Source organism: Galeopterus variegatus, unplaced genomic scaffold (genome assembly GCF_000696425.1).
Source record: "Galeopterus variegatus unplaced genomic scaffold, G_variegatus-3.0.2 Scaffold1527, whole genome shotgun sequence".
NCBI classification, from domain to species: domain Eukaryota; kingdom Metazoa; phylum Chordata; class Mammalia; order Dermoptera; family Cynocephalidae; genus Galeopterus; species Galeopterus variegatus.
Window position 1 is genome coordinate 179,633 of NW_007727638.1, and position 27,485 is coordinate 207,117.

Genomic DNA, 27,485 nt, shown 5'->3' on the forward strand with positions numbered 1-27,485 from the left:
AGCCACTGGCGGCCACTTTCGATAGGGTCAGCAGACTAGCAGGCCCCAGATGCTGTGTGTCTTGACTGCAGCAAAGACTCCTGGCATATGCACAGGGACAAGACCCAGAACATGGCTTAGTTCAATAGCTTCAAAGTAGTGGGAAGACCAGGTCGAAGAAAAGGGCTTGGTGAGCCAAGGGCAAAGTGGCGCCAGATGTGAGGGGATGTGCTGGAGGACCAGCCCTGCCCGGTCCTGGCCCAAGGCAATGTCACAGATGACCTGGACAGTGTAGGCACCAACTGTAAGTAACTCAGAGCCAGAAGAACATCAACCACACTGGAGGCCAGAAACAGGCATATCTTGACAAGCTAGAACACTCCCTCAACAACAGGAAACGGCATTCAGGTAAATGTCCAGTTGTGCCATGAGCTGTGGAAGGGGCAGTGAGTATGCCAGGGCTGAGGGGGAGGGTGCTCCTCCAGCCAGGTGCCAGGGATGAGAGGTAGCACCAGGCTGTCTCACTCCCACATCCCTTCCATGGTGCCTGCCCCAAGAGCCTTTTCAGGTTTGGTAGCTGAAGAATAAACAAAGATGCCCTGAGCACTGTTTTCAGCTCTGTGTACCACATTTATTTATTTATTTTTATTGAATCATAATTGATTATATTTTTGGGATTCAATGCTGACATATGTTGATCAAATCAATATTATTAGTATGTATATTGTTACAAATTGTACTTATTCTTTATGCCCCTTGTCCAATCTCTCCCCATCCCCCTCCCTCCCCCCTCCCACCACTGATAACCCTAGATTTCTTCTCACCCTCCAAAAGAGTAATGGTTACTCTGTTGATTTGTTGCCTAGATGACCTGTCAAATGCTGAGAGGTGTGTTCAGATCCCCCAATATTATAGAGCAGATGCTTCTTCTGTCACTCGGGGCTTTGTGGAGAGAGACATCCTATTCTTTTCTTTGGTCTCTACAAGTGATTCTCCTTGTGTCAGTGCACTCCAGTGGCTGGTGGACCATCTGAGTGGTAGTTGTGATGTCTAGCCACTTTTGTGGCAGCCATGGTTACTGTGGTGGCTGTGGTGGGCCACCCACAGGGAGGTGATATTTTTAGCATGCTCCTTGGCTCTAGTGGTGTTCCTGGGTGTGGGCAGGGTGTCCGTCCCCAGCTTCAAGGCCCGGGCCCCTGTGTGGGGCCCAAGGCATTGGTGGTGTGCCTGGATGTGGGCAGGGTGTCTGGTCCTGGCTCAACACCCCGGGCCCCTGGGCGGGGCCCATGGCATTGGTGGTGTACCTCAGTGCGGGAGTGGGGTCCGATCCCTGGCTCCACACTTCAGGTCCCCTGGTGGGCCCCAAGGCACTGGTAGTGTGTCTGGGCCAGAACAAATTTTTTGTCCTTTGCTACTTCGAAAACGGGGGAACTTCCGGTGGGAACCAGTACTTGAGCTGTGTTATTGAGCTAAATTGCTGCTTTGCTGCTGTTTCCCTAGGGAAGACTTTTTGAGCAGCTGAGGGTTTTTTTTTTTTCCTTTTTGTCTTTTTTTGTGACCAGTAACGGGATTGCAACCCTCGGTGTCACACCCGTACCGCAACCGGCAACGGGATCGCAACCCTCGGCGTTGCGCCCGCACCGCGCTCAACCAGTGAGCGGACTGGTCTCTATATGGGATCCGAACCCTCGGCGGGAGTGCTGCCATGCTCCCAAGCGCCGTACTCTACTGAGTGCACCACCGGGCCGGCCCCAGAGCAGCTCAGGGTTTAACGGCTGATCTCATAGGTACTTCTGGCTCCTGGGCTATGTAGAAACTCTGATCTGGGCCTGAATCTTTTCATCAAACTGTACCCCATGCAATTCTGCATTCCCAACTATTCTCCTCTGAGTGGTCTTGTGCTGACTGGGGGGCGGATCAGCTGTCCTTGCTGTGTCCCAGTGTTTTCCTGGTGGGCCCATCTCCCCTACCTCCTGTGCTCCAAACACTTCCCATGGGACGGACCCTGCGCTGGTCCCTTGCGATGTCTCACTGGCCTCTGAACATCTTCCCTTTTTCATCTGTTCTGGCTCCTCACTCCTGTGTGGGTCCATGGGAACCCTATTAGTGGTCTTGCTGTCCTGGGGGCCACCAAGGCTCTCTTCTCTCCTGCTGACTCCAAGCAACTCCATCTGAAGGGCACAGCTGCTGCTTCTGCCAGCTCCTGCTCCATGTGCCTGGCAGTTCCAGCCTTAAAGCGGCTGCGGCCTGAAACACTCCAAGCAGTTTTTTCCTTCTCTCATCTAGGCTTCTCCCCCTTCATGAACTCCGTAGGTCTCTCCTCCTCTTCCCCTGTGCTCTAGCAGCTCCATTTTGACTGTTGTTACATTTTTATAGTTATAAATCAGTTGACTGTGGGAGAGAGTGATGCTGGAGACCACTATTCCGCCATCTTGACTGGAACTCCTGCAAACCATATTTTTGTGGGTTTTGCTCCTGTTTCTAGTCTGAAGATCATGCTCCGTAAAATAAAAGACAAAGCAAGAAAGAACCCAGGCAGCTCTGCTCTCTGTTAATATCCCACATTTCCTCGGCAGAGGCCTGCCCTTCCTTCTCCATCGGCTCAGTGTTTGTTCAGAGGCACCCATTTTTGAGCAGTGACTACATGTGGGCACATTTCACAGTTGGGCTTAGGTTGGGTCCCCCTCCTTCCTCCCTCTGGGACCTAATGAGCTTACTGTGTCAGATTGTGGTCAGGACCCAGTCCCACCTTTGGAGCAGCAGGCTGCTATCCAAAGTCCCATTCTGCTCTGCCTGAGCTGGGCTTTGCTGCAATCCCCAGAATGCCTTCCTGAGCAGCTGGATCTGAACAGCCACTCCTGTCTCTGTCTCTTGAAAACAAAACTCTTCCAGAAACTGTCACTAAATGAACATAAATGAAGGTAAACTATGGTACAAGGAGAAAGCCCCCAAAGTGGAGCAGAGAGTACGGCTTCAGAGGAGTAAGGGAGAACCAACACATTATAGCAAGCTTCACCCCCACCCATGAAAGCCTGGAGGTCTGTGTTGGAAAGGTGACAGCTTGCCCAGCCAAGGGAGGACAGGGAGCAAACTGTGTCAGCTCACAAGTGTGGCCTCTACACTGCTGTCCTGTCACGGCCCTGTCCAATATAAGCAATGTGCTCACAGAAGAGTAGAGACCTATGAAGTGGGCACTGAAGATCCCAAAGCTTCCAGGGTAATGTTAGCACCAGCTGAAGGAGTACTTGGCCACTTCCCAAGTACAACCAGTCAGCCGTCTAAGAAGATGGATGTGAGGATTGACACCAGCTCAGATCACATGGCCCTTTGCTGTGTCCCAGGCTCCACAAGCTCTTCCTTGGGCATGGTCTAGCTTCCTCCTGTTGCCATGGGTATGCCTGTCCACCCAGTCAGAACTCAACTGGTATCTGGTTTAGACCAGACTGCAGCCTCCCTCAGACTGATCAATCATTTACAGGTCCTCTGAGCTCCCCCATCAGGGGAGGCCAAGGATGCCCTTTTTGTCCAGACCTGCCCCTAGAACATGGTGTGTTTTAAAGGCATTGCCTGACCCGGCCTGAGCAGCCAGCAGTGACACACCAAGAAAACCTTTTGATATCATCATCTCCCCTCACTAAGTGCCCATGCCAGAAACCTGGGAACCCCCCTTCACTTCCCAATCACCACCTCTGATTCCCTAAAGTTCAAATCCTTGCACCATCTCCCACTGCAACTATGGTGATCCTTCCCAATGGGCCTCTGTTTCCTGTTCCCGTTCCTGACCCCACCAACTCCACCAGCTACCTAAGTCACACAACAACCAGTAAGCAAGCATGGGAAGCAAGCCCGGGCTATGTCCCTGCCAGCATCAACAGTCTGGTGCCTCACTCCTTACTAGCAAGGCAGGCAGCCTGCTGCTGAGGACCCCAGGACTCTGGGAGATGCTGTCTGACCATCCCACCAGCCCTGCTGGGCCTCCCACCCTGTTCCCACCTGGTCACTCCTGCAGTCTGCTTCATGGAAACCCTGTAGCCACCCGGACCACACCTGTGACATCTCCTGTAGAAATCACTGGTTCCTGTCTGTCAGCTCCAGTGGACTATGAACACCCTGAGAGCAGAAATATCCACCTCTGTAGAGGCAACTGATAATCAGTTTTAGACAAAATAATTGGCTATTTTTAACCCAAGGAGTGGTACCATCATGCATTTTGATGGGACATGATGTGCAGAACTGAGAATCAGTGTGGCAGGCACAGGGGGAAATGAAGCCTCAAACAAGTGCATGCAAGTGGTGGAGGCCAGGGTGACCAGGGATATGTGGGGGTGGGTGGAGGCACTGGACAGCTGGGCATGGCAGGAAGTTGACAGAGGAGGAAGGGCCTGGGCTCAAATTCCAACTTGGCCGCTTGCCAGCCCTGGGTCTTGGGAGAGGCACTCCATCTGCTTAAGCATGTCCTCTTCATAAAGGAGTGCTCTGAAGGGCTGTGGCAGGATGAAGGTGCACAGAAGGGGTCAGAGTGTAAGGGCGTGCCCAGCGTTGGCCAGGCCTGTACAGCTCCTTTCCAGCATGGGCCTACAGTTCCTCACTTCTCCCCTGTACTCAAATTGGGAAACTCAATTTATCAACAGGAGTCTAGTCCCAGTCCTTGTAATCTGAATCAGTGTAGGATACAACAAAAAAATGGCAAATGGGGTATCCTTGGAAAGATACATGTGAACGCCAAGCTCAGAGTGTAGTAAAGTGCGCAAGACCTGTTGTGAGCTGGGCCCCGCTTCTGAGATGGGCAGGCTGCCCCAGACTGCCACTGTGTCCTCCCGGCAAAGGGAGGGCAGTGACAGTGCCAACCTTATGGGTTGTTCTGAGGACAGCAGTAGTTATTATCATAAAGCACTGGACACACAGGAAGCACCAAGTATGTGCTAAAGAAATAAATCAGAGGGGGCTGATTTAGCTCAGTTAGTTAGAGCGTAGCGCTGATAACACCAAAGTCAAGAGTTTAGATCACCATACCAACCAGCTGCCAAAAAAAAAATCAGAGAACAACCTGCCTAAATGCACAGTAAGACAGCATCCCAAAATACTTCCACTGCACACTGATGTATGTCGCCCCCTTCCCGGGAAGTGATGGAGCAGTGAGTGTGTGGCTCCCTCAGGCAGAGCTGTTCTCCTGCTGGAACTCTGAGTCACCAGAGTGTACCCCTCAATGCCAACTCCACATTCCTTGCAGGAAGGGCATCCACACAGGCTTGTTGATGAGAAGCAGTAACTGGCCTCCCCTGCTCCCGCTACCTGACCCTTCCTTTCTTGCCCTCTTCTGAAGGGCTCTCGTTTCCACCCAAGGGCCCTCTCGCCTCCCAATGACGACTCTCCAAACCCCACCCTCTTCTCTACTGCCTCCTAGCACTGCCAGGACCCCTTCCCTGGTCTTTCTTTTCCAATACTGAATGCATGCACGAAGCCCCAGGAGAGTTAACACATCTGGTCTCTGGGTGATGTCTAAGGCAGGAAGGTTCTTTCCTCCCTGGGTCACAGATTAACCCTCCTGACTTCAGGGGAACAGGATGCTTCCTCCCATCTGTTTGCGCGACAGACTTACGCTCTGCCCAAAGGAAACTCCTGTGTATTTCTTCTAATTTTGAGAATCATCACAACACCACCAATCAAGTAACCCCTTGTGGGGCAAGAGGCATTTTGCCAGCTTCCCTTTACCACACACATGAAGCCTCCTGGTAAATTGCGTCCTGTGTCTGCAGTCTGCTCACCCATTTGGGACAGGAGCCTGCAGATTGTATATGTAACCCTTTAACTTGTGTGTGTAAAAACCCAAATTATAAAGTACCATAAGACAACAGAAGAATAGTTATACAATATCAGGATGATGGAGTTTGGATGTGTTGTCCCCTCCAAAACTCATGCGGAAATTTGATCTCCAATGTGGCAGTGTTGGAAACTGATTGAGTCATGGGGGCAGATCCCTCATGAATACTCTCCCTGGGGGAGGAGGGGTAGCGAGTGAGTTCTCGCTCTATTAGTTCCCGCGAGACCTGATTGTTTAAAGGACCCTGGCACCTCCTCTCTCTCTTGCTTCCTCTCACCATGTGATCTGCTTGTACCCACTGGCTGCCTGCCATTTTCCGCCATGAGTAGAAGCAGTCTGAGGCCCATGCCAGATGCAGTTGTCCCAGAATTTGTAAGCCAAATAAACCTCTTTTCCTTATATATTACCCAGTCTCAGGTTTTTTTTTTTTTTTTTTTTTTAAAGATGACTGGTGAGGGATCTTAACCGTTGGCTTGGTGTTGTAAGTACCATGCTCAGCCAGTGAGCGAACTGGCCATCCCTAAATAGAGATCCGAAGCCGTGGCCTTGGTGTTATCAGCACCGCACTCTCCTGAGTGAGCCATGGGCCGGCCCCAGTCTCGGGTATTTCTGTTATAGCCGCACAAAACAGACTAAAACACAGGATGATAAAAGTTTTCCTAAACATATCACCAGAAGTAGCACCATAAAGAGAAAAAGATTCTGCCATATTAAAAAAGAGTTCTACAGCCAGGTGCCAAAAAATAAAAAATAAAAAAAAAAGAAGAATTCTACCATATTTTTACCAGCCATCTACCACAGAAATAAGGGAAAGGCGTTCCTGATACCCCATGCCTTCAGCAGCTCAACTCCAGCCCCAGCATTCAGGGGTAAGGTTCTGGCAGCCCAGTTTCCTTACCTGGGTTCTCAGGGCAAGGCCTCATCCTCACCACAGGCCTATGCAGTGGCCCTACATGTTTTGCGGAGTGCTGCTGGCCTTTGTGGCGGAGACCGGGGATGCTATATGTTAGGTAAACACAGCTAGTCCAAAACAACAAAGAATGGTCCCATCCTTCCTAAATGCCAGCCACACTCCCACTGAGAGACACCAAGGATCCCCAGCACCATGAGGCAGGGCCCAGGCACAAAGATGATGTGTCTGCCTGCTCCAGCACCAAGAAGTCCTGTGAAGCCCCTCCAGGAGCACCACCAGAAACAAGCAGGGAGGCAGGCCACACCACTGGCCCTGGGACTGACTCTAATCACATCTACTGGGTTTCATATTTTCAATTCAGAAAGGACCGATTTTTCACTCTATAATTTTGGATTGCTTTAAAAAAAATATTACACTCTGTAGGAGCCAAATTTTTTAAAAATCAGGAATTTATTTGGAGAAAAGGATGATAAAGGATCAGTCAGAATGAAAAACATACATATTCCAAATGTAATGCTCTGGTTCTGTGAAAAAAAGAAACCCTATCTGCAAATGAACAAAGCCATATGATGGTGAAGCTGACTTAAGTGACAATCCAAACAAATACATTCCCATTTGTATTGGTCTGTTTTCATGTTGCTGTAACAGAGTACCCAAGACTGGGTAATTTGTAAAGAAAAAAGGTTTATTTGGGGCCAAGCCCGTGGTGCACTCGGGAGAGTGCAGCGCTGGGAGCGCAGCAGCACTCCCGCCACAGGTTCGGATCCTATATAGGGATGGCCGGTGCGCTCACTGGCTGAGCGCGGTGCGGCTGGTCTCAAAAAGGACAAAAAAAAAAAGGTTTATTTGGCTCACCATTCTGGGAAGCTGCATCTGGTGTGGGTCTCAGGCTGCTTCTACTCATGGCAGAAAGCAGCAGGCAGCTGGTGGGTGCAAGATCACATGGCGCGAGGAAGCAAGAAAAGGAGGGGAGGTGCTAGGGTCTTTTAAACAACCAGCTCTCATGGGAACTATGGAGAGAGAATTCACTCACTACTCCTCCCCCAGGGCATTAATCTATTCCTGAGGGATCTGTCCAAATGACCCAAACAGCTGCCAGCAGAATTCAACATTGAGCTTTGTGGGAGACAAACATATCCAAACTATACCAAACGTCATTTCTTTTTTTTTTTTTTTCCTTTTTGTCTTTTTTCGTGACTGGCAATGGATCGCAACCCTCAGTGTCACGCCCGCACTGGACCGGGACCGGCCACGGGATCGCAACCCTCGGTGTTGCTCCCATGCCTCGCTCAGCCAGTGAGCGGCCGGTCTGTATGTGGGATCTGAACCCTCGGCGGGAGCGCCACCGCGCTTCCCAAGCGGTGCACTATAGTAGTGCGCCACCGGGCCGGCCCCCAAACGTCATTTCTAAAATAAAACTGAGATATGAACCTCCAGGTTGGAATGAAGGACTGAACCTGCATACCTAATTTCGTTCCATGCTAAAACCCGACTAAAACCACAGAAAAGGGGTTGTTTTTCTTTTTTTTTTTCCTTTTTGTCTTTTTTACTGACCGATAACGGGATCGCAACCCTCAGTGTTGTGCCCGCACCGCGCTCAGTCAGTGAGCGGGAACCAGTCTCCACATGGGATCCGAACCCTCAGCAGGAGCGCCACCGTGCTCCCAAGCGGCGCACTCTCCAGTGCGCCACTGGGCCGGCCCTAGGGGTTGTTTTTCTTTAACACAAACTCACGAAGACAGAAAGAATGGAAATAGGGCCTCAACAACAACATTTTACAACTGGAGAGCTGATGGCCCAGCAGTAACAGACACAGCAAGCTGACCAAGATAGCAGAGTCCTAACTAAATAAGTAACAGTGAAGGTATCAGCCCACTTGATGACCGCCTCATATCCTCGCCAGGCTCAGGCCAGCCACACCCGTGTTCATGAGGGTAAAAGCTGTCCCGGCACCTCTTCCCCACTTCACACCATGGGTAACCACTGCTCCACCAGGATACCACTGGAGGTTTACTCTCTGGAAAAGCATAAACTGGAGTGTCAAGCATAGACTGAGGAATCAACCCACCCAGCTGAAATGGCATGGGTACTGAAAGAGGTGAACTGAATAGCCATCTGTGCTCTGATCTAAGTAACTAGATCCACACTAACCGCTAAGACCCATCTGCCCAGCTGCCCTCAGCCTCCTCCAGCCCAACACGCAGCAGGCTGGCAGCCCGGCCTTCACCCTGCAGCTGTGCTGCAGGAAGACCATGCTCTGGAGGAAGGTTCCAGAGAACCTGCAGCCAGATGCACATCTAGCAAAGCTCCTACTTGACAAGCCACACCTGCTCAGAGAGACCACTAGGCTTTGGAGTGCCCCTCTCATAAAATGAGCAGCTACCCTAACAGGGCAGATAAAGACCCCACAAGAAAAGAATAATTTGGAGGTAACAGAAACTCAGCAAGAAGAAAATATACAAACTATATTATCCATAAACATAGGATACTGCATTGAATGCATTTAAGAGGAATAGATGATATAAAAAGGGAAAAGTCAGATTACAAAAAAGAAAAAAAAGGAGTTCTTAGAAATAAAAGCACGTTAGCATTGAAAGGTCAGAGATAAAATTAAGGAAATCTCCCCAAACCTGCCGGTCACCAAAACAAAACAAAACATAACAAAAAACTAAAGAAATCACTCAGACAGAAAAGCTAAAAGACAAAGAAACTGATAATAGAAGAGGTAAAGAAAATTAGAAGAGGGTCTAAAGGACCAACATTTAAACACTTGAGCACCGGAAGTGGAGGGAATGAGACTCCACTGAAAAGACTCACAGGAACTTTCCCTGCAGGGCCACAGCAGAGAAGCACTCCTCCAGGAAGCAAGTCCCATACCTAGGAGTCTAGATACACCCAAATTGGTATGGTCTCCAGAGAGTTAACTCCCATGGCCCTGCAATCAGAGTCTGGAGTTGGTAGGGACCTTGGGGCTGGCAGTGCCAATGACCAATGGCAAAGCAGTCCCTCCCCCTCCTGCACACCTGAGAAGTGCCTTCTGGCTGCAGCTCCCACGCCTTACCACACCTGCAGGCAGAAAATCCCCTTCCCTGTCCTCCACTAGTGCAGAGCTGCTTCTCATCTAGCCTTCTGACCTTCGCTCAGTCTTCAGATAGCTACAGCGCAGCTTGGTCTTCTGATCGTGCAGCTGGTTTACAGCCCCAGTGCCCAGGTGGTTTCACCTCTGAGGCAGGAAATGACAAGACACTGATTGTTCAGTCACCAACAGTAACCAAAGCAAACAGCTGGCCTCAACCTCACAGGTACCTGGAAGTATGTTTGCCAAACTACACCCCCCAAAAGACTGCAACTTTTCCTTTCCTTTGTTAACAAACTTCTGCATTCTGGTTCTTTGACTTTTTAAAAGAAACATAAAAGTGTTTTTTAACAAGATAAAAACATGTATTTCAGAATTTAACTACCCACCCACACGTAGGAATGGGTATTTCAGTCTCTCAGAAAGAAATTTTCTAATTATATCTGTATAAGAGACCTGAAACACTTTCTCTTCACACTCTTCTCAGTTGCTTAAGCTCTCCTACTTCTGCTCAAGATCTCTCAACTCCCAACGCACGAGAGCAATAAAAGAACTATCCTGAAGAAGAGACTTCTGCCGTTCAAATGGCACGTTATCTGAGCTAGTTCAGACTAGACAAGCTTCCTTCCTTTACTCCAGTCTGTTGGTTTGACTTCAAAAGACACGGGATGGCTGGAGAGACCTCATGATCCCTGTCCCAGTGCTGGCCTGGGGGTCCCCCAGCTCCAGCGCAAGTGTGTCCCACTCATCACCAGGCAAGCATGTGGCATGAATGCATTCTACCTACTCAAGACATTATGAAAGTGCTTATCTCACATGGTTTTATGGTATTGGTGGGGGGGAGGATATCTTTTAAAGATCTGTACTCAATTGTATTCAAGCATTTGCAGTTGAAATCATATGGTGTCTAGGATGTGATTTAAAATAGTCCAGGAGGGGGTAGGGAGGGGAGAGTGAAACCACACTGGCCATATGTTGCTAACTCTCAAAGTGCTTGGGAGACCGTTTTTCTATAATCTGTACTGGGAATGAATGCTTGGAAAAGTCCATAATGGAACTTAAAAAAAAAAAAGAAAAGTTGAAGGCTTATCTCAAGCCCATGGGACTATGGTGCATGGTCCACACCTCACATGAACCTGGCTGTGGGCACCAGGTCCCGGCCTGAGTCCACCCAGGGAAAGAACACCCCCTAAGCTATAAAGAACCCACAGCTCAAAGTTACAGCCTAGCACCACTTAAGTACGTGTATATTTATTTGCATTTTTAAAATACATACACATAAAGTTATAAGCACAAACAGGACTGGAGGTAATACAAGGGATCTATCTTCAGAAAATTCATGGAAGCGGGCCGGCCCGGTGGTGCACTGCTACAGTGCGCCGCTTGGGAAGCGCGGTGGCGCTCCTGCCGAGGGTTCGGATCCCACATGCGGACCGGTTCCCGCTCACTGGCTGAGCGAGGTGCGGGGGCAGCGCTGAGGGTTGCGATCCGTTGCTGGTCACGAAAAAAGACAAAAAGGAAAAAAAAAAAAAAAAGAAAATTCATGGAAGGATTAGTATTATCTTTCAACTCTATTTTTCCATGAGCTTGCTGAAGTATCCTCATATATAAATATGTCAGTAACAGCCAGCTCTGGGCAGAGATTAAGGAAAACACCTTCCTGTTTTTCAATCCTTTACAATGTTATCTACACCCTCAAGTCCTGAACTTACTGACCAAAACAGGAGGGAGAGACAGGGCTAAGGCTGCAGCAACTTGTTTGAAGCTTGTTTGAAGCTGATGGCTCAGCTTTATTGTGCCACATCTACTCATACCACAATCTTCCTCCAGATCTGCTCTGCCCACCACAGCCCTCCTCTAGGGCCCTCTGCCATACCCACTCAGGCATATGTGCTTCACCCCGGCCTCCAAGATGGCCCACCCACTTGCTCCTGCTGCAGACTGCTCTTCCAGGTTTGCTTCATGTGTCTCCCACTGGCTGCTGGACATTTCTCCTCAGAAGGATGGGCACCTTCACATACCCCCTATATTATCTTGTACCCACCCCTCAGACTCAGTAGAGTCAGGGCTCCTCTCCTTCGTGGGGTGCATACCTGTGTCTTCCTCCTCCAAACGTGAATGTACATGCACAAACACACACATACACAAGCAAGCACAAGCACACACACAATCATCAAATCTTACAGCTTTTTTTCTTACAGGCTCTCTCTTTCTTAAATCACCCTTTTCATTCCTACTGACACTGCACCCAGTGGGTATCAAATTTGAGTGTGCATTCAAAATCAACAAGGGTGCTTCTTACAAAGGCAGGTACCTTGACAATGCCAGGTGTTGGCAAGGACGTCTAGCAAATGGAACTCCCCTAAGTTGCTGGTGGGAATGTAAATTGGTACCACTTGGGAAAACTGTTCAGCAGAACATGCTAGAGTCCACATCCTCTCACCCAGCCCTCCACTCCACTCCTAGGTGCACAGCCCAGATAGTTAATAGCATATATTCACCGGAAGACATGACCAAAACCATTCCTGATGCTGCCTTCATGTAGCCAACAACTGGAACTAACTCCAATGTCCATTAAGCACAGAACAGAAAAGTAATCTGGGGTAGAGTCAGGCAATGGAATAACACATGTCACAATGAGAACTGCTGCCCATGAGGATGAATTTCACAGACATGACACTGAGTGAAAGAAGCCAGACACAAGATCGCATAGAGTGGAATTCTGGTGACAGGAAGTTCAAGAACAGGTCAAATGTCTCCCTGTGTAAGGAAGTCAGAAGAGTGGGGCAGGGTTGTCCCTGGCTGAAGCACAGGCAGGAGTTTCTGGGTGTTAGGCCTGTTCAATGTGCAGACCTGGGTAGCAGCTATGCGGACATTTACATGCGTGAATGGTCATTGGGCAGCATGTTCAAGATTGGAGTTGTGTCATTCTCTGTAGTAGGTATGTTACAACTCAATATAAATATTACACAAAATAAGCTCCTCCGAGCCGCGGGCCCCAGGACCCTGCCCCATCCTCTGGTTTGGACTTGAATGGCCTCTTGCCTGAATCCCTACTACAGAGCATTTGGCAGGGATTTCTCCCTAGCATGAATCGCAGCAGACTGACAGCACTCGAAGGGCCTATGTTGATCCGTCAGGGCTTCTGAGGGCAAACCCTGAGTCCTTTCTACTTCACAACAGGGGCTCCATCCCACACAGCAGCCAGATCACTTCCTCAAAGGTCACCTCTGGTGAGGACTGAAAAAGAGCTGGGAAGAAGGAAGAGAACAGAAAGGCAGTGAGGATGTGGGAGGAGTCATCTCTTAACCAACAAGCACTGCCTCCCCCCGCCCCCGACACAGGAAGGAGCAAGGGGTACACAGGTTGGGAAGAGCAGGAGCCCCAGAAGTGCGGGCCTTTCTTGTCCCAGCCCTTGGCCCAGATGCCCCACAGCCCCCTTGCCATCCCTCTCCCAGACTGGACACAAGCGGCTCAGCTCAAAGGCTGCCTTGCAGCCCCATCACACCTCATTCCTGCTCCCCACCCACCCCCAACCTAGGGCAGATTCCCAGGCAGAGAGCTCAGAGTAGCCTGTGGGGTCAAGGCCTAAAAGAGAACAGGGTGCAGAAGGAGAAGGAGGAGGTCCCTAGGAAGCAAGACAGCACTCAGTTGGGAAAGGGGATAAAAGTGAGAGTGAGCCAGTGAATCCCAGGGAGAGGGACACCTGAGTACTTTTACTATCCCTGTGACTCTCTGTACATTTAAAACATTATCGGAATAAAAATCTCGAAATAAGGAGACTTGGGCTGGCCAGTTAGCTCAGTTGGTTAGAGCATGGTGTTATAACACCAAGGTTCAGGGTTCAGATCTTGTACCAGCTAGCTGCCCAAAACAACAAAAACAAACAAAAAATAATAATGAGATTTGGGGTTTAGAGACAAGGGCAAGTGTCTTCTCCAAGGACTGCCCTAAGTGACAGAGTTATTCCACCTCAAGATACTTAATTCATTCAATCATGAGACCTTTATCAATAGCTACACACCTAGGTTAGAGAGAGATTCATCATTAAAGTTGAGGTGAGCATCTGACTTACGGGGTGCTGGTTTAGAGGTGATTATATCTTGGCTCCTATTTTTTTTCCTTTTGTTCACCAGGATAATGAACTGATTTTCTCATCTATTAAATAGAACCATCTAGTAATAGACTGTACTCCCCTTTATCTTACCACCTCAATCGAAAAAAAAAAAAATCTCAAAAGGAGAAGTGGCTCACAGTTTAAGTAGCACTGATGGCCAAAACTCTGGCAGGCTGTAAGAGAAGCCAGCACTGCTTTCCATAACCCTACATGCAGTTGTTATGCACCTCATCCAAGCCAAGGCACCATGCGAGGAGCTACACAAGATGCGGAGCTATATGAATAGGTTCCACACTCAAGGAATTTCTAATACTGTTGGTGAGGTAAAAAATAATAATAAATGTAAAAATAGCAAAAACAGTTAATCTGTTCAGTTCATGTCAGGATACACCCAATGAGGTGGATGTGTTAAAGAGGAAGGAGGAACCACAATGGGCTGAGCCATCAGAGGTCATCAGATGGGGATGAGGTCAAGGTCAAAGCTTCATCAGGGAAAAGGGTGAATGGTCACAGGAGACAGCCACAACAACATCCAAAGAGGACGCAGTGTGGCACAGGTTTCTTGTGCCAGTATGATGGTGAGTCAGTTGGAAGGACAGTTTCAAATTGAAAGGAAAAGAGCCTCAAGCTCCTTTCCAGGGGTAGAAAAGATGCAATCATCTTAGGAAGATTGATCCAGCACTGGGGGCGCAGGTGAGGGAGGGCACCCACCCTGAATGCCAAACACATGGTGACTTTCCACCTCAGGTAGTCAGTCACCTGTGATGGCCATCTCACTTGCAGACAGGATCTACCTCAACAAAAGATTTCTAATTACAAAAGGAATATATGCTCATTCTTGACAAAAATATACATGCACATATATGGACTAGAAATTACAAAGAAAATCAAAATCACTCATAACCAGCTAAAGACATCTGTTTAACAAAACCTAGCCTGTGCCACACATCCTGCTTGGCAATCAGTTCTTGTCAATGTTGATGCATTATGGAGGTCTCCCAGGGCATTGTCAACAGCAGCACAGAACCCAAGACCTGCAGCTATGACAACAACTTTAACCAAGCTCCCGCTGCTGGTATGTTTCAAATGTCCCACTCCTGAAATGATGTGGGAATGAACATCATCATTACGGCTTCAAGCCATTGGGCTTTGAACACTCCTGATTAGATCCCTGGAGGAAATGCCTAGGGAAAGGGACATTTTAAGGTTGCTGGGATAAACAGTATTGCCAAACTGCCTTCCAGGAAAATCAGCCCTAAATTATGTGCTCCCCACACCCTGCCCCCAGTTGAATTGTTTCGCCTGCACTCTTGCCTGGTGTTACTGCTGTCTTTCCCTGAACGTGCGCATCAGGTTAGCTCCCATCACCATAGCACCTGAATGGGCCCCCAGTGGTGCTCAGGAAACCTGTGTGCTACAGCACTCCTGGCGAAAACAGAAATGGACTCTGATTCAATGCTCATGGTGTTCCTGCCCTGAAGAGGTCAGATGCGGCCTTCAGCAAACTGGCAACTCCTTCCTCAGGTGTGGGAAGAGCTGGGAGAGGGAGACCCAGTCTCCTAAGAAAAGGCTGCACAACACAGCTCAGCCCTGGGAAGAACGGGTCTTTCAGGCAGAGCAGCTAAGGGCAAGAGCTGGGCTCAGGTGGGCGCAGGCAGGTGGGGGAAGGATCAAGACTCAAGAGTTGAATCCACAGGCAGTGGTTAGCCACTAAAACATTCTGAGATCAAAAGAATTAGGCGAAGAAGGTCAAGTATATGAAACAAGAATTAATAACTGCTGATGCTAAGTGGAGGGTACATGGACATGGGGTCTTTAAACTACTTTACTTGATTTCATGATTTAAATGTTCCTTCTTGAATTTTAAAATATTCATCGGAATTCCTTAAAATTTTTACCCTTTGGGTATTTAACTGAAATTATTTTCCCACGGAATGCTTTAAAGGCGGTAGGTACTCCCTGGCCCTGCCATGACAGTGGCAGGCAGTAATCATGTGGTCATAGTCGCTCCCACCTGGGAATGCCCAGTACAGGTCCTTCACTAGCCACAGCCATGTTGTCACAAACAGCACTAAAAACCGAAAGACCTCTGTTCAGGACTGGATGTAAGGGCGTGCACTGTGGTGAGTAGATAAGTTTGATTACAAAAAAGTGGTAGGGGTGGGGGCTGGCTGCAGCCTGTGGCAGAGGCCAAAGATCAATGAGGACTTGTTGGCTGGCTCTTACTCTGCTCTTTGGGGTCCAGTGACCCACAGGGAGTTGTTAAAATTATAAACAGGATGCCCACCAGCAGCAGGCCCCTCTACCTGGGTCTCCCAGTACACTTGGCTTGGGTTAACTTTGGGCTGCCCCCCACCCCGGGTCACCAAAAAAGGGTACAATCTTTCTTTCTGAGATTAAAAGGTGGTTGCCTCTCTTGTCCTGCTGTGGTTCAGCAAGCACCCATTTATAACACACAGAGCAACTACAAGCAGCAGTGACATACTCCCCTAGGCTTCAGTCTCCTTGTCTTAAAAATGAGAGTAATAAGTGCTTCTACTGACAGAGCAAGCATGAAGAGGTGAGGAGTCAATGTATGTCAGCTCCTGCAACAGGGCTTGGCGCAGCATGCCCACTGGTTGTGCTGCTGTTGAGAAAGCCCCAGACTCTTGAGCAGATGACTAAGGGTTCAAGTCCCCTCAATCACTGTCACTACTTGGTCTAGAGGCTCAACAATCACGTCCTAGTTGCCCATCAGGAACAGCCCTATCAGAGCACTGGGGCAATGGAGGTGAGCAGAGAGATGCACAGAGCAACCTAGCCTCAGGGAGTGGACATTCTAGCAACAGGTTATACACAGACATCTATAAGCCAGCATGGTCGCCTAGACAACAACAGGGATATGAAGAAAGCAACAGGGCTCAGCAGCTTCCCCTCTGAAAACAAGGGTTGGGATGGCACCAAGAAGGCATAGGGCTGTTGGGAGGCCTGAGTGGGGAAAGCCACAGGAACAGCTCAGCCAAGACTTGCTGGCTTCTGCCTATGGAAAGAACCATGACCTACAGGCACAATCTAAACTTACAAGTTTACAGGCACTCTCCAGATCCTTAGAAGTTGCTGTTTGGTTGTTTGTTTCGTTTTGTTCCTTCTGTTGTTTTCTTTCATTTTGTTTCTGGCTAAAGAGCACTTCACTTTCTCTTTTTGATCTAGTCCAAACTCTCCGTATCTCCTTGGTCCTGGATCTGGAGCTCACCATCTCCCTGGGGGCTTCATCAGTAGGTGGCTGAGCTGTCTGCCCTGGTTCTGCTCTATGCTCCTTCTGAGTTCCTCCTGGCACTTCACCAAAGACCTTCCCCACTTAAGTCTCCTCCCCTCTGCATTCTGTTCAGTCCAATGGACACTTATTTATTACATCCTATATGTGCAATCTGCAAGAATAAGACGGCAGAAAAATTAAAAAGAACTCGGAGAAAATGACTGATGAAGTCCTTTCATTCATTGACTGCTTAAATATTTTCTGCAAATCTACTCTATGTTAGGTGCAGTGCTACTCACTATGGACACACACTTGTTCTCCATGAGTCTGCAGACCAGAGATATGCTCAACATTAATCCAGCAATCCCATGAGGAAGGCTCAAGCCCTACAAAGGCTGGCTCAGGGGGCTCTAAGGGCAGCTTCTCCTGCAGTTTCTGTGGGGAGAGTGGGTGTTCAATGAAGAGCCAATCTGAACCTACTAATACTATCCCCACTACCCTCCCTACAGGCTACTTTAAGTGTCATCAATTCACCTTATCAAGCTTGGTGTATCACCTTCACTATATAAGGTTTCAGAATCTCCTATTACCTTACCATGAGGGGGCAGGAGGAGGCATCAGGGAGCTCATCACTGAGTCCCAAGACCTCTTTGAGGCCTTGTACAGAGGTCTTTTCATCTTCCCTCCTACCACCCCTTTAAGACAGTTTGGACTCCAACCATGTCATAGGTAAGGGATACAATTCAGAAAGATCAAGTATCCTGCCCAAGATTACTCTGCTAACACACGGAAAAAGTGGGGGCTCCAGAGCCTTACGATACACAACGGCCCAGGTAAAGAATGCCACTGTAGTATGAGCCCCCAAGAAAATATTTACTCTTGCACTCTTCAACAAGTGTCTTATATGCGAGGTGACATGCTTCACAGGACTAGGGTCCTATGGGAAACTAAAAAGGGCTGAGATAAAGCATATCAGAGGTGGTGACCCACTTAGGCATGGTGGGCAGGGAAGGATCATGTGTATATTTGACACTGAAGCAGATACTTACAGGAAGAGAAGGAGCTGGTCATGAATATGGTAGGGGGAACTCTACCTACTTATGAATACCTTAAATAGTTGATAATAAATTGTTTAAAAAGAGATAACTAATAGGTACAAAACTATGCTATCTAGCCTAAGTGAATCACTGTGCATATATGCATCTATTGAAATAACACACCATACCCCATAAATATAAATATAAATAAAATTTAAAAAATAAAAAGAGAGAACAAAGGAAGAGCTTGGAATCTTCAAGAAGCTGAAAGACTAGAGAGGCTAGAATAGGGTTGGGAGTAGAGAAGAGGCAGCCAGGCCAGGCCAGGTTGAGGGACTGGAAGGATGGGACATCTGGAGTTTTATTCTAATGCTAAGGGAAGTCACTGATGGGTTTGCAGCAGGGCAATGGTACGATCCCCTCAGGCTACACATCACTGTACTCTCACTGCATTGTTAGGGAGGAAGGACTGAGAGGAGAGCAAGGGGAGGCAGCAGTTCTGGATGGACTCTGATGAGGAAGAGGCAGTGGAGGGTGAAGAGGAGGCTGAAATAGAGATAGTCACCGCAAGGGCTGTTCAAAATTGCTTTTTCTTTTCACTGGGAGCTGGGAAATTAGATTAGCCTATGCTCTGAGGCACTGTTCCCCAGGCTCTTCGTAGATACTCAAGAACCAGGAGACAGTGAGTTAAGGATCAGATGCTTTCCCCTCCATCGAAACCTCCCAGTTCGCCGCTGCGCTTTCTTTATTCCCTCATCAACTATAAATTACCTGTGCTCAAACCATTTCCCCAAACAACAGCATAAACACCGGAGGAAGTTAGAATTAAAGATAATGTCAAGTATCTGAACACAAATCCTCTTTTTTAACTGTGAACACAATAAATCAGGGCACCAAGAGTCACGACTTTCATAGTGAACCCTAGAAAGAAAACAGACAAATCTGAGAACTGAGAACACCCACATCATGTTAGGAACGCACCCTTTGAAACTGCTCATCCCAGCTGTGGTAGAAGAATACTCTCCTCCCCCAAGGATATCCACATCCTAATCCCTGGAACCTACAAATATGCTATATTACATGGCAAAGGGACTTTGCCGATGTAATTAAAGTTACAGACTTTAAAATAAGGAGATTATCCTGGATTATCTGAGTGGGTCCAATCTAATCTGAGTCCTGAAAAGCAGAAAATTTCCTCTAGCTGAAGTCAGAGAGATGTAGCAGAAGAACCGGCCCTTGCTCACCGGGGCCACACAGAAAGCACGAAAAGAAATGCAGACAGCCTGTAGGAACAAAGAATGACTACTGGCTAAAAGCCATGAGGGAAGAAGACACCCAAGGCCTACAAGTGCAAGGAACTGAATTTAGCCAGCAACATGAATGAATGGGCTTGGAAACAGATTCTACACCAGAACCTGCCGTAAAAAATACACCCTGCCAACATCTTGTGGAACCTTGTAAGAACCTAAGCAGAAGACCCAGTGGAGCCTACCTAAACCTCTGGCTTATAGAAGTTTACCAGATTATAAATTTGTGTTCTTTTAAGATGTTAAATTAGTGGTGATTTGTTATAGTAGCAATAGAAAAATAATACACAAGCAGCAATCTCTCAAAAAAAGAGAGATTCTGGAAACAAAAGAATCCCGTTCTCCTAGAAGCAAAAGGAAGCTGAATCATGAAGTCAGTCTCAAAACCCAGAAATTCTTCAATCATCCTCCCAGCCCTCTGACACTTCCCCTGCCCTCTGCATTTCCTTTGATGACAACATATTCTTCCGGTTCTTAAATTCTGGGCTTTCCCAAAGAGAAATCCTTGCCCTTGGAAGATTTTCTTGCAGGAGCCTTTAAGTGGGCTATCCCTCAAGATTTCACCTATAGATAACTTGAGTGCATCAACAAAATGCTTTTCACTGATTCTTCAATCTCTGCAGAAATGTCCCAAGACTATTGCCAGGCAGTGCCCAGAGCCACTAACTCTACAGTCCCCACTCCCTCCACTCCAAGAGGTTTTCCGGCATTCAGCCTAGCTTCCTTCTTTCCACACTGCTTCACCCCACCCGCTCCATCCAGTTAATCATCAAGGATTTTCCACATTCTCCCCTTTCTCTGGAATTTGTCTTTCTCTTTTAATTGCTACCACTGTCTAATGCAGGCCTTTATAATCTCTCACCTAACTAGGTCATTTTACAACCATTTTACGGAGAATGTGATAGGCAGTGATCTAGCAATGGGAAAACAAGGATGAAAAAAAGGACAATTCCCCACCCCTCAAGATCTCAAAACTCTTTTAATAGCCTAACTGGACTCTCTTCTTTGTCCTTGATCTACCTTCGGGGACTTGGGGGATCTTCCCAGCACTGGCATTTCACTACCTCAAAGGAGGCCACACGCCAAATATAGGCTCAACTCCTTAGCACAACATCCCCACCACAAACATGCCAGCACCTGCTCACCCTCATTCCATTTCTCCTGAACTTCCTTACTCTTCAAACCCCAGAACTCTCAGCTTACAAGGTTCTCCATGCAGTAAACGCTCACATTTCCTGGCTCCTTGGCTTGGAATGGTGGCTATTCACACTCCTACTTGTTTTCCTAGGACTCAATTTATTCCTCGTTTACTCCGCAAGGCTGCTCCTGACCTGCTCAAGCTAACTGCCACTTCGCAGGAAGCCCGTGATGTATCCATAACATTACGGAGCACTGGTAAGATTGCACTGGGAGTGTTCCTTTACCTACAGCGCTATCCCCCAGGTAAGAGGCAGGGTCTCCAGCAAATTTGTGGCAAACACAATACACCAATAAGCTCATTAAAAACTGCTAAGTGTAGGGCCGGCCCGTGGCTCACTTGGGAGAGTGTGGTGCTGATAACACCAAGGCCACGGGTTCGGATCCTATATAGGGATGGCCGGTTAGCTCACTGGCTGAGCGTGGTGCTGACAACACCAAGCCAAGGGTTAAGATCCCCTTACCGGTCATCTTAAAAAAAAAAAAAGCTAAGTGAAACAAGCAGTCTGTGGTGAGGGGCTAGAGTTCCTTGGAGGGTGGGGGTTCCTCCAGAACCGATGATCCGCATCCTGACAGCCGCTTCCTGCCACACTTCGGCCAAGTCCACAGTCCGTCGGAGGTGGGTGAGGGGTGAGAGGTAGGTGTGTGTGTGTCACTCTTAGATTCTCCGTCCCCACCGCCCACAGTCCAAACCTACCCTCCCAACCTCATCTTCCATCCACTCCTCCAATCTCTCTCTCAACCTGATACGCTTTTCTGGAAGAGAAACCACCAAGCACCCAACCCTGCTAACCCCCCTACGGTCCGCCTCTTTCCCTTCCGTATTCAGTGTGATTCAAAGCAGGGGAAAGTCTGCACCCAAAGCACACAAATGACGAATGAGAAAGCTCAGGAGGATGACTCATAAGCCAGGGCTCGTTGGTTTGCAGAGCTCGGCCCAAGGAAGGCTAACAAGCAGTTCGTGTCGTCCAAGAACGAAGGAGGCAGCCGGGGGACGTCCGTGCCCTGGGATCCACACGGGTCCCCTGCACCTTCATTCTCCCGGCGCCCTCGGGCCCCCGCGGGTCGGACCCTGGCCTCGCCCACCTCGCGAGGGAGGAAGGTCAGCGATCCCGCCCCCCGCACCGGCCTCCACTCACATTTGGCTGATCAGCTTCTGCCGGAAAGCGGCGCTCCGCCAGTCGGTTTCCTGCCCCGAAACGTCCATGCCGTTTCCCCACTCCCGTCAACCGCGTCCCACTCGGCCGCCGCCGCCGCCTCAACCGCAGCGCCAGGCCCAAACCCGGAAGCCTTTCACGGCGCCTCAGCCGCGCCGGAAGTGGAGGGGGAATTGTGGGAAAGAGAGTCGTGCGCGCGCGGGACTGTGGGAAATGGAGTTCCTCTGCAGTGCGTGGGGTTGTCTCAGTCTCCCCAGTCACCCGGTGTTACGGGAGCCGGCACCTCTGTCGCTCGAGGCTAGGACCCCAAAATCAACGGGTTGGGGAGACTGGTGGCTGCGTGGGGTTCTTGGGGCTGCCCACAGCAGGCCCGCGCCTGGCCGCCCGCACTTCCTGCGACCCTACTGTGTGCTGGTCTCATCAAGTCACTGAGATCCGGCCCCCTCGGGAAACCCGGGCCAAGCTGTCAGCTATCTACAACGATGCTAGGGAGAGAGTGGTTATCAAATATTTTTGAGCATCTACTGTGTGCCAGGGATTGTGCCAGTGGAACATGATCCAGGCCTTGTTTTCCTATGACTGCCCGCCAGCACTACTTCTGAAGAGTGACCAGGTAGACTCTCATCACCGATTCTCTCCGTTAGACTTTTGGTATCACAGATCCCACCAATGGCTGTATTTTGTAGGTGCCGGGGGTGTGAAGAACCTAAACCACATTTATTAATTTTTAGACACGGGGTTTTGCAAAGCCAGCAGCTATATCCCCTTCATGGAGAACACAGCCCAGAAGGTTGCTGAAGGCTGTAAGTCAGACAAACTTGCTCAGGAGAGGCAAGCCAGCAGGATGCAGATGGCAGGTTGCCAGGGTCTGAGGATACTTTTAGGTCAGTAAAAGTTCTGCCGCATTGGACCTGTGGGGCCTCTGTGCTTCTGAGAAGGGAGAGGAGGTGAGGTGATGTAAATCTTGAGCCAAAGTGGTCCACAAGCACCCAGGTGGAGAGAGTGTAGCGTGCCACCTACTGATGCCTACTAAGTGCCAGGCCCCTTCTGGGTTGGATTACCCCCCCCCCTTGTCTGGTGCCCCAAGCAGGAACTTGGGGTGGCAGTGGGGGAACTAGGAGCAGAGAGAGTGAGCAGATTCCCCAAAGGGGCCCCTCTTGCCAACAGAGTTTCAGATCTTTTGCTGATGTGAGAGCTATTCACATCTTCAAACTTTTTGCTCTCATTTTCCCAACATTAATTTTTTAAAACTCTGTACTGTGCGAGGAGAGGGTTCGAATATAATACTCTCTGAACTGAAAAGGAACTTTAAGACCAAAGAGGGAGGCCAGCAAATTTATACAAAGATTTTTATTAAAAGGGTAACATATACAGGAAAGGGTCCACACAGTGAAGAATCAGATGTCTACAGCAGATGAAATCTCTCTCTCTCTCGGGCTTTTAGGCAAGGCTTACATAGCATAACTTTAAAGAAATAGTTTAAAAAAAAAAGTTTTCCTGTGATCTATGAAGCTGGGAGCTTGTGACACTTGTGCACAGACTAGATGACAGCAGGAGTTGCAGTAAGTCACCTATTCCCCAAACCTTAGGTTCCTGTTAGGCTTGCCCTAAAGTTAATCTATAATTGATACATGAAACAAAGGAATGAGGTTAAATAGGAGTCAACATGGTAGGTGGGGCACAAGATAGCATTGGTCCTGTTCACCCTTTAACACCCCATCCTGATATCTCTTGTGGCCCACACATTCTTATCTGCCAATGTTCCATGATGTCCCTAGGGCCAGATGTCAGGTGGTGACTTGCATCCCTATCCAGACACAGCAATACAAGCAACAACAGGAGCATAATATCCCTATTAAGCAGAGAAAGATACTGAGAACTGTAGTTCCCCATTTCCCAGAGAGAGAAGTAAGCCATCTAGTAAAAGCATCTGCAAAGGAAAGATGGTCTACATGATGAATGGCCTTTCTCATATGAGAAGACAGATTAGTTACATAAGCCTCATAGAAAGGAATGTAAGTACAACATTCTTGTCCAATCAAAGTGCGTGTTTCTCCATGAGCAGCGATTAATATATCTAAAACCATTCTATTTTGTAACACCACTTTTCTGATTCATGTTGTTTCTTGATTTAATAAGAAAGTGGCAGGAGTCATTCAGGGCAGCAGCAGTAAATTTGGCCAACGACTGGACTTTCAATGTAATGATATCTGTATTAGTCTGTTCCTTTTTTTTTTGGTTGGCTGGCTGGTATGGATATCTGAACCTGTGACCTTGGTGTCATAAGGCTGTGCTCTAACCAACTGAGCTAACCAGTCAGCCTGTATTAATCTGTTTCTGTTGCTTGTAACAAAATACCGGGAACTGGGTAATTTATAGAAAACAAAATGCATTGCTTACAGTTTCTGAGGTGGAGAAGTCCATAATCCAGGGAACACATGTGGTAAGGGTCTTCCTTGGTGGTAGCTTCAGTGACACAGAGTATCATATTTAAAAAAAAAAAAAATTATTATTATTCTTTTGCATTCTAAGATGTTGTTATGGAGCAGTGGGGGGGGGTGAGGGGGGAAGAAAGTTGGCAGTGGGGGTGGGGGATGGGGCTGGCTCATGGCAAGCTCTTTTGCTGGCCTGGTTGCAGAGGGCGGGGTGGGGGGTTGGGGGGCTTGTGTGGCTGAGGGCCCCATGGGCCCCCTCCACTCTGGCTTGGGAGCCCAGGGGGTTTCTGGCAGTGGCTCAGTTGTCATGGGGCTGGATGCAAACATTGGTGGGGGTGGGTGAGGCCCTCGGCACCCCCAACCCCAGCTTGGAGGCCTGGGGGTTTCCAGCTCCTCTAGGTTTTATAGGTGTTCTTTGGTGATGTTAGACCTTTACTGATTAATGTCAGAACTTTATCTCTGATCTGTGGGTGTTTTGTGTTTTCTTTCAGTTCTGTGTTGGATTAGCTACCCCCACCACTTAAACTCTGCACTGGAACTAATTTGTTGCCCTTTGCTTACATCTAAAATGGGGGAATTTCCTGTGGGGAACTGCACTTGAGTCCTGTGGTTGAACTAAATTGCTGTTTTGCTGCTGATTCTTTGGGGAAAGCTTTTTGTGCAGCTCAGGTTTTAATTGTTGATCTTGTAAGCACTTCCGGGTCTTGCGAGGTCCTATACACCTGGGTTGTGTGAAAACTCTGGTCTGGGCCTGAGTCTTTTCAGCAAACTGCACCCCCTGCAGTTCTATACTCCTACCAGTCTCCACTGAGTGGGCCTGTGCTGATTGAAGGGCAGATCAGCTATCTATGCTGTGCCCTAGTGTTCCCCTAGTGGGCCTGTCTCCCCCACCGCCCACACTCCAAACACTTCCCATAGGACGGGCCATGTGCTGGTCCCTTGTGATAACTCACTGGTTCCTTTTTTCCATTGTGTGTGGCCCCTTGCTTGTATGTGGGTCCATGGGAACCCTTTCAGTGGTCTTGCTGGCCTAGAGGCCACCAAGGCCCTCCTCTCCCTGCAGTCTCCAAGCAACTTCACACAAAGGGCACAGCTGCAGCTTTGCCAGCTCTTGCTCCATGTGCTCACCAGGGCCAGCCTTGAAATGGCCAGGCTCAAAACAGTGGGAACGGTCCCTTCTTTCTCTCGTCATGGTTTCTCCTGCCTTCATGAACTCCATAGGTCTCTCCTCCTCTTCCCCTGAGCTCTAGTGGCCCCAGCTTGGTAATCTTTGCTTTTTTTTTTTTTTTTTTCTTTTTTTGTGACCAGTAAGGGGATCGCAACCCTTGGCTTGGCGTCGCCTGCACTGTGCTCAGACAGTGAGTGCACCGGTCATCCCTATATAGGATCCGAACCCGCAGCCTCGGCACTCCCAGCACCGCTGCGCTCCCAGCACCACACTCTCCCGAGCAAGCCACGGGGTCGGCCCAATCTTTGCTTTTTAATAGTTATAAATTGGTTGATTGTGGGAGAGAGTGACGCTGGGGACTGTCTATTCCACCATCTTGATTCTTTGCCCCCCAGAATACCACATTGTGAGATGGCAGAAGCAGAGAGAAACTCTCACATGCTCTCCTTTTAAAACCCTCAGAACCACTCCCCTGACCACCATTGTTAATCCATTCACTAGGGTCCTAAGAATCTAATCACCTCTTCAAGGCCCCATGTTTCAATTACTGTAATAGAATTTCCCACCCTCAACAGTTACAGTGGAGATTAAGCTTCAGTGACTTTGGGAGGCCATTCAATTCACTGCAGTGTCTCACAACTGGGGAGAAAACATGGCTATTGACCATTCCCACCAGGCAAGTCTTTGGTTCTATCTAGACTTGACAGCTGGGAGATTATAAGGAACTCCAGGCTGGGCATCATATATCCTGCCTGGCAGAGGTGCAAAGCCTAAAGTGCATCAGCTGGTCCATATGGCAGGTATTGCCAGTGGTTTGTCCCACATTTCCCAATACCAGTTTTCGGTGCCAAAAAGGAGCCCCATGTGTCTGTGTGTGTGTTGGATATGATTCATCCTTTCAATACAAAGAGGGACTACTGAGCTGAACATCCCATGTTCTGCACAGAGCCATCCCAGACCATCCCAAATGTGATAGGCAATGGGTATCTTGGAGTCGTTGGCACGGTGCCTTACTAATGAGAACATGTACTGTTTAGTGTTATAATAGAATAATAGAGTGGGCCTCTGTATAGTATCCAGAGGGCCCAGTGCGTTTTTGCTCTCTGCAGTCATCATCCCCACCCAGAGTTCCCATTCTGTCTTGTCGAAGGGCAACACGTTCCATGACATTCCCTGAGCACTGAGCTCCAGCAGCCATCTGCATACGCAGTAGTTGGAGCAATTGTGCACTTCAGCAAAAGTGGTGGCCCAGGACAGAAAGGCGTTTCCTGATGTTGTAGGCAGAAACCCAAAAGTGAGGAAGCTGAGGGTGATAAGATAAATGTTTCAAAGGTATCAGGTAAGGTGAGTCTTCATTTAACAATAACACAGTTGCAGTTTGATCAGCATGTGCCAGTACCACCCTCTGTTTTGGCAATTTCCCTGATGGGCTATACCATATACTTTGGCATTTGATGCTATCAATAGGTGCAAGCATGTTATAAACAGGGACTTCTGTTGCCATCCATAATAATAGATCCACTCCTGTTCCCTGTTTTAGAGAGTATGGAGAGATCACATGGACCAAACTTGGTCCCTCTCCTAAGTGAAAAGGAGGGCTGAGGGCTGGCCCGGTGGCGCACTGCTACAGTGCGCTGCTTGGGAAGTGCGGCGGCGCTCCCGCCGAGGGTTCGGATCCCACATACAGACCGGCCGCTCACTGGCTGAGCGAGGAGCGGGGGCAACACCAAGGGTTGCGATCCCGTTGCCGGTCCCGGTCCGGTACAGGCACAACACTGAGGGTTGCGATCCATTGCCGGTCACGAAAAAAGACAAAAAGACAAAAAAAAAAAAAAAAAAAGGAGGGCTGAGCATGATGCCAGAGGTACAGCCATCCCCCCATGAGATAATACCAAGCCACCTGGGAGGGGGATGCCATTTTAACTTAAAATTTACTAAAGTTTCCCCAGGTGCAAGGTCCTGTAGAAATCACAGAATAAGCTCCTCATCCCCTTGGAGTGACCTCAAACCTTCTTGTATTGGTACTTTTAAAGCTCTAGTGAT

The 27,485-nt window shown here is 48.7% G+C and overlaps 1 protein-coding gene across 6 annotated transcripts in view; it reads right to left on the reverse strand.

The window, feature by feature from the left end:
- Positions 1-21,943, reverse strand: part of MED15 (mediator complex subunit 15) — a 71,465-nt gene extending 49,522 nt beyond the window's left edge. For 5 of the 6 annotated variants that reach the window (XM_008577521.1, XM_008577520.1, XM_008577518.1 and 2 more), the window contains exon 1: positions 21,822-21,943. In XM_008577521.1, the coding sequence (XP_008575743.1) occupies positions 21,822-21,889 (68 nt within the window). In that variant the 5' untranslated portion in view covers positions 21,890-21,943. The remainder of the gene's footprint in view (positions 1-21,821) is intronic. The other variant, XM_008577522.1, reaches the window with a different exon arrangement.
- Between the last annotated feature and the right edge of the window lie 5,542 nt (positions 21,944-27,485).